Raw genomic sequence first — 7,524 nt, forward strand, 5'->3', positions numbered from 1 at the left:
GGGAAAAAATGAATTAAAATGAATTAGGTGGCTCTTGCTATTGTCCAGGTAAAGAAAAGTTGAGAATGGGAGGAAAGGGGTGAATCAGAGAAATTAATGTAACTAATTGATAACATGTTGGGAATGGGAGAGAACGAGGAACTCAGCATGGCATCCAGGCTTCTGGATGTGATGATTGGGAGGACAAGGGTGCTATTAACTGCAAGGAGGGATTTCAGAGGGGGGATAACTTGAGGTTTGGCGATGATGACTTCGTTTGCAGATGTATTGAGTCTGAGATGGCTGGTTAAGTATGCAGGTAGACCAGACAAGAGGATAGCTGGAATTACAGTTTGAAGGTAACAATTTGGAAGTTACAGTTTATAGTGAGTGTCCTTTTATATGAGTACAAAAGATGACCCTGAGGATTGTATCATTTGAGAAAGATAACATGGCAAGGAGGATGCCTGATGAACAGCATTAAAGGGATGAATGGAGGAAAAGGAGTCCACAGATTGACTGGAGAGAGCCCAGCAGTGGGAGGAAAATGGGGGTGGGTCGAGAGGGTATATTGGAAGTTTAGGGAAACAGAGAGAATTTCAAGGCATGGGCAACGGTCAACTTTAACAATGCAGCCCAAAGGACTAGAGGACTTAAAAAGTGCTGACCAAGCTCTAACTGGTTTGGTTCAGTGGATAGAGCAGGGGTGGGCAAACTTTTTGACTCGAGGGCCACAATGGGTTCTTAAACTGGACCGGAGGGCCGGAACAAAAGCATGGATGGAGTGTTTGTGTGAACTAATATAAATTCAAAGTAAACATCATTACATAAAAGGGTACGGTTTTTTTTTTTTTTTAGTTTTATTCATTTCAAAAGGGCCGGATCTGGCCCGCGGGCCGTAGTTTGCCCACGGCTGGGATAGAGTGTCGGCCTGTGGACTGAAGGGTCCCAGGTTCCATTCCGGTCAAGGGCATGTACCTTGGTTGCAGGCACATCCCGAGTAGGGAGTGTGCAGGAGGCAGCTGATCGATGTTTCTCTCTCATCGATGTTTCTAACTTTCTATCCCTCTCCCTTCCTCTCTTTAAAAAATCAACAAAATATATATTTTTTTAAAAGTACTGACCAATTGTAACACTAAAATCATGCGGTTTCAATAAGACAGTGGGCACAGAAGCCAATTGTAATTGGTTGAAAGGAAGATGGATGAGAAAATAGATAAAGCAAGAGTTCTATTCTTTATTTAACAACAACAAAAAAAAACTCTGCTGTGACTGGGAAGAGGTAGAGTGAGAAAGAAAGGGTGACATCTAGAAGGGTAAAGAAGGATTTAGATCTCTTTACTTTTGCTTTATATGGATAGAACATGGAGCTGAGGAGCGTACCAAGAGTCAAAAGCAAGTTGATATGGCCACTGTTCTTTTATCTGTCCCGTAGCAAGGAGATAGCAATAATGATAACATAGCATCTACTATGTTCCAACTCCTCTATGTGTTGTTTTACACATATTAACTCATTCGCTTCTCATAACTGCCTTATGAAGTGAATTCTGTTATCATCCCCATTTTATTTATGAGAAAACTGAGGTACAGAGAGCTAAAATAATCTGTGCAATTTGTACTCTGCCCTCTACATTGAGCAAATGCATTACAGGACCACAAAAACTGTATTTAGCTGTATACCTCAGCTTCAGCGGATTCAAAAGATGGTTGCTTGGATGGAAAGCTAGAGAGGTGGGGACTAGGGCCTTTGGTATAGTTACAGGCTAGCTGTGAGATAAAGGGAAAGTTTCTCTGTGAGCATGTCCTTACAAGTTTTTCATATTATTAAGAAGTTGAAGATTGAGTAAAATTATTGGCCCATCAATATTATTTGGCACTTAACCTCCTTGGAAAAAGGTTAGTTGGGAATAACAACCAAGAGTTAGTTTGTTGTGGCCAAACTGAACTATTCACTAAAATGAAATGGTGGCAAGTAATTCAGGATGGGAATCAGTCTTGGGCTCTGGGTGGAGGTGGGTAGGGGAGGGAGATGGAGAGAAAGATGGCATAAGATGTTGAAACAAAGATTATCTTGATCACATAGTTGAGTGAAGCTTGAAATTACTTCCAGGCATTTGGTAGTGGAACTCATGAAAGATCGGCTAAATGATTATATTTGTAGGACATTGTTTATCCTGACTAAGCGTTTCCTTGTTTGCTGCCCATCACTCCACAAAGGTGGTATGATTTGGACATTTCAAAGAATTAGAGGTCTGTTCGTCTCTTACTGTAATATTGACATGAGCAACAGTAGCTAACAGTACCATTTATTCAGAACTTACTAAGTTTCAGGTATAATGCCTGTTGCTTTATAGGGAGTATCTCCTTTTATCTTTATAAAAACCCTAGAGGTGGTTTACTATTACCCTCACTTTACATTTGAGGAAGTTCCAGCTTGAAAACACACAGTTACCTGCCCAAGAACATAGAGCTAGCCAGTGGCTAAGCAGACATGAACCAGGTCACATGAATCCAGAACTCAGGTACTGACTTCTCTGTGTTAGACAAGAAATACATGGTGCCCTGAACTGGATAATTCTTTCTGAGTTGGATCAGGGGCTGCCATATCCACATATGACAAAGTCAGCTTCAGAAAAGCCTTGTCTCTAATTCTACTGACCATAGTTATAAGGGAGTTGACTCATGGGGGGAAGGTGAACCTAGCAAAAATACAGTTAGAAGTTTCTCAATGAAAGTAGGAAATCTTCCTATGTCTTTTAATCTTTTCTGACTAGGCAGTTAAAAGTATTTCTTTACCTTTTCAATGCAAAATGAATCTATCCTTGTATACACTTTGGTGTTGTAGATATTTGGGGGCTAAATTAGAGTGAAGACAGTTTTGTTAGACACAGGAAGGCTCTTTGGACAGTGGCTGAATATAACTGTGGCAGTGGTTTTTATCCATCTCTTCAGTACTACGTACGTGCTGTGCAGGCTGCTGGGATACAGAAATTAAGGCACTGTCTCTGATTTCATCTTGTGGAGTTTACAATCAAATGGGTAGGCAGAAATTAAATAAATTCACTGGGAATATTTAATTACTCTTAACTAGATTTTTGAAACTCTAATAAAATTATAAATTTGACTGCTTCCCAGTTAACTGTAATAGGCTAACTGGGAATAGACTAGTTAATACTGGGAGTATGCCAGGTCTGTGCTAATACGTATAAAACCATAGACTTAAGGCATTGAAATAACTGAAAATATAAAAGTATTAAAAAGACTGTCATAAAGTATAGTTTAAAATGCTGGGTATGTAGGAAAAACATAGCAAATTGTTATATTCTCATTTTCTATGCATTTATATTGCTTATTACTATATTGTGAATGATTATGAAAGATACAAATACTTATGAGCAGCTTTGTTGTGGAAACTTTTTAAGAAAATACACATAGATCATAGCTTCTTCTTGCACCTTTTGTTTCTGCTGTGTTGACCAGGAAACCCCATAGAACAGACATTCTGAGGAAGACTGTGAGAGCAGCAGCTCCAAGGATCTCCAAAACATTTTCTTAAAATGTTCTTTTTCCAAACCAAATCCAAAAGTAATAAAAGATGTAGTCATGCATGTTCAGACCTTTATTAAAAATTTTGTCTTGCATTTGATATTAAAACCGGGTGAAAGTTCTTAGATGACAGTTTTACTTTAAGCCTTAATCCATGATAATTATTCCCCATGAGTTCATACTGGATGAAATTCTGCCTCTACTCCAACTGTTTAAGTCCTTGGAAAATTCATAAAGTGAAATTTACACCCCATCGGATTCTCAAAAGGACGTCTGTGTATTGTCCTGCGTTTCGGTGAGCTGTGCTCGGGTGGCATGGGGAAGGTATTGCATTTTTTTTTATTTCTGATATTTGTTTTTATAAACGCTTTCCTTTCTTTCCTACTCCTATCTCTCCAGGTTCAGTTTGAACTTCAGGCCTTTCACATCCGGGGTGAGCATGCAGTGATAACAGCAAGACTAGAAGAAACCATCGAAAACCTCAAACATGAGATAGAGCACCGATGGCGCGGAGGATCTGAAGAGATGAGAGATGTGTGTATCTCCACCAACGACGACTGCCCTCCCAAGACCTACAGAAATGTGTGCATCCAGACAGACAGAGAGACTTTCCTCAAACCCTGCGAAGGGGAAGGCAAGACAACCAGAAGTAACCAAATAATACCCAAAAAGCTGAACATCTCCTCTTTAAGCCAACTCTCCCCCCCAAATGACAACAAGGACATCCTTGCACCACTTCAGTCTGTGGAATGCATCTCACCGAGCCAGGAGAAGGCATCGCCTCTCCCCCCAGCACCACCCCCACCAGCAGTCATCCCTCCCCCTCCACCCCTACCACCTGGGCTTGGACCTTTGCCACCAGCACCTCTGCCACCACCTGTGAGTGCAGGGCCACCACCACCTCCACCACCTCCTCTGCCTCCAAGCACTGGACCTCCCCCACCTCCTCCCCCACCACCACTTCCTAGCTCACCCCTTCTGCCCAGCAGTGGGGGGCCTCCTCCTGCTCCAGCACTCCCAGGACTTGTGCCCCCACCTCCTCCTGGCCTCTTCTTTGGAGTCGGCCCTTCTTCTAGCCAATGTCCTCGGAAGCCAGCCATTGAGCCCAGTTGTCCCATGAAGCCTCTGTACTGGACTAGAATACAAATAAGTGATAAGAGGTAAGCTCAACCACTCCCCTCGCCCCAGCCCATTTTCAACTTATGAATTCCCAGACTTTTGCACAAGTGATGTTTTTCCTTACGAGTTTAATTTCTATATGTGCAGTGCAGCACTCATTCTCAAGTGTGGTACAGTGAATGCCTTGGAGTGTTTTGGGGAGATGGTGTGTCCCCATCACATCTTGTCTGTATTCTCTATGGTTTGCTGCTGAGAGAAACGATGTGTTCAGTGTCATATCCCTCTCTAAGATAAACATTTACAGACTAGAGAAGAGCTCAGGTCTTAGCTAGAACCTTCTCCAACGTTCCTACAATTAGTGAGTAATCACAAAGACATTGAGCTGGAATCTATACTGTAGATTTACTGAAGATTTTTTAAATACCTGTCTTGTCTTTAGATAGTATCACCAACCATATGATCTGGTTTCTACTAGGTATGTGTAATTTTTCATTTTTTTATTACAAGAACAAGACATAGCTGAGTCATTAGTTCCTCAGGTCAGAGGGGAGTCTTAACATAGAAACTCTCTAGTTAAACTCTGGTTCCCCTAACTGCTCAGCGTCCTCATCTCTTATACCTTGCTGCCTGTCAGAGAAAGTGCCAGTATGTGAATAGCTAAAGAGCACCTTCCATTTCTATAGCTTATTAAGCTTGGTCTATAAGGCAGCAATATATGGTTGTTTGGAAACTTCCAATCAGAAAAATTTGAATGGGATTTCTTCTGCCTTATTTCGGAACCTGTTGAGAGGATAATGAGAGATTGTTTACCTATGCCGCCATCTTGGTCTCTCCCCTAGTTTCCAAAACATTTTCTTAAAATGTTCTTTTTCCAAACCAAATCCAAAAGTAATAAAAGATGTAGTCATGCCTGTTCAGACCTTTATTAAAAATTTTGTCTTGCATTTGATATTAAAACCGGGTGAAAGTTCTTAGATGACAGTTTTACTTTAAGCCTTAATCCATGATAATTATTCCCCATGAGTTCATACTGGATGAAATTCTGCCTCTACTCCAACTGTTTAAGTCCTTGGAAAATTCATAAAGTGAAATTTACACCCCATCGGATTCTCAAAAGGACGTCTGTGTATTGTCCTGCGTTTCGGTGAGCTGTGCTCGGGTGGCATGGGGAAGGTATTGCATTTTTTTTTATTTCTGATATTTGTTTTTATAAACGCTTTCCTTTCTTTCCTACTCCTATCTCTCCAGGTTCAGTTTGAACTTCAGGCCTTTCACATCCGGGGTGAGCATGCAGTGATAACAGCAAGACTAGAAGAAACCATCGAAAACCTCAAACATGAGATAGAGCACCGATGGCGCGGAGGATCTGAAGAGATGAGAGATGTGTGTATCTCCACCAACGACGACTGCCCTCCCAAGACCTACAGAAATGTGTGCATCCAGACAGACAGAGAGACTTTCCTCAAACCCTGCGAAGGGGAAGGCAAGACAACCAGAAGTAACCAAATAATACCCAAAAAGCTGAACATCTCCTCTTTAAGCCAACTCTCCCCCCCAAATGACAACAAGGACATCCTTGCACCACTTCAGTCTGTGGAATGCATCTCACCGAGCCAGGAGAAGGCATCGCCTCTCCCCCCAGCACCACCCCCACCAGCAGTCATCCCTCCCCCTCCACCCCTACCACCTGGGCTTGGACCTTTGCCACCAGCACCTCTGCCACCACCTGTGAGTGCAGGGCCACCACCACCTCCGCCACCTCCTCTGCCTCCAAGCACTGGACCTCCCCCGCCTCCTCCCCCACCACCACTTCCTAGCTCACCCCTTCTGCCCAGCAGTGGGGGGCCTCCTCCTGCTCCAGCACTCCCAGGACTTGTGCCCCCACCTCCTCCTGGCCTCTTCTTTGGAGTCGGCCCTTCTTCTAGCCAATGTCCTCGGAAGCCAGCCATTGAGCCCAGTTGTCCCATGAAGCCTCTGTACTGGACTAGAATACAAATAAGTGATAAGAGGTAAGCTCAACCACTCCCCTCGCCCCAGCCCATTTTCAACTTATGAATTCCCAGACTTTTGCACAAGTGATGTTTTTCCTTACGAGTTTAATTTCTATATGTGCAGTGCAGCACTCATTCTCAAGTGTGGTACAGTGAATGCCTTGGAGTGTTTTGGGGAGATGGTGTGTCCCCATCACATCTTGTCTGTATTCTCTATGGTTTGCTGCTGAGAGAAACGATGTGTTCAGTGTCATATCCCTCTCTAAGATAAACATTTACAGACTAGAGAAGAGCTCAGGTCTTAGCTAGAACCTTCTCCAACGTTCCTACAATTAGTGAGTAATCACAAAGACATTGAGCTGGAATCTATACTGTAGATTTACTGAAGATTTTTTAAATACCTGTCTTGTCTTTAGATAGTATCACCAACCATATGATCTGGTTTCTACTAGGTATGTGTAATTTTTCATTTTTTTATTACAAGAACAAGACATAGCTGAGTCATTAGTTCCTCAGGTCAGAGGGGAGTCTTAACATAGAAACTCTCTAGTTAAACTCTGGTTCCCCTAACTGCTCAGCGTCCTCATCTCTTATACCTTGCTGCCTGTCAGAGAAAGTGCCAGTATGTGAATAGCTAAAGAGCACCTTCCATTTCTATAGCTTATTAAGCTTGGTCTATAAGGCAGCAATATATGGTTGTTTGGAAACTTCCAATCAGAAAAATTTGAATGGGATTTCTTCTGCCTTATTTCGGAACCTGTTGAGAGGATAATGAGAGATGCTGAGTTGCTTCTTTTTTTTAAATTAAATCTTTATTGTTCAGATTATTACAGTTGTTCCTCTATTTTCCCCCCATAGCTCCCCTCCACCCGGTTCCCACCCCACCCTC

At 42.4% G+C, this 7,524-nt stretch overlaps 1 protein-coding gene across 2 annotated transcripts in view; it reads left to right on the forward strand.

Moving 5' to 3' along the window:
• Positions 1–7,524, forward strand: part of FMN1 (formin 1) — a 432,998-nt gene that overhangs the window by 218,907 nt on the left and 206,567 nt on the right. For both annotated transcript variants that reach the window (XM_005885758.2, XM_005885759.2), the window contains one exon: positions 3,925–4,685. In XM_005885758.2, coding sequence (XP_005885820.1) covers positions 3,925–4,685 — 761 coding nt within the window. The remainder of the gene's footprint in view (positions 1–3,924; positions 4,686–7,524) is intronic.

The sequence above is a fragment of the Myotis brandtii genome, unplaced genomic scaffold (assembly GCF_000412655.1).
Source record: "Myotis brandtii unplaced genomic scaffold, ASM41265v1 scaffold927, whole genome shotgun sequence".
Lineage (NCBI taxonomy): Eukaryota > Metazoa > Chordata > Mammalia > Chiroptera > Vespertilionidae > Myotis > Myotis brandtii.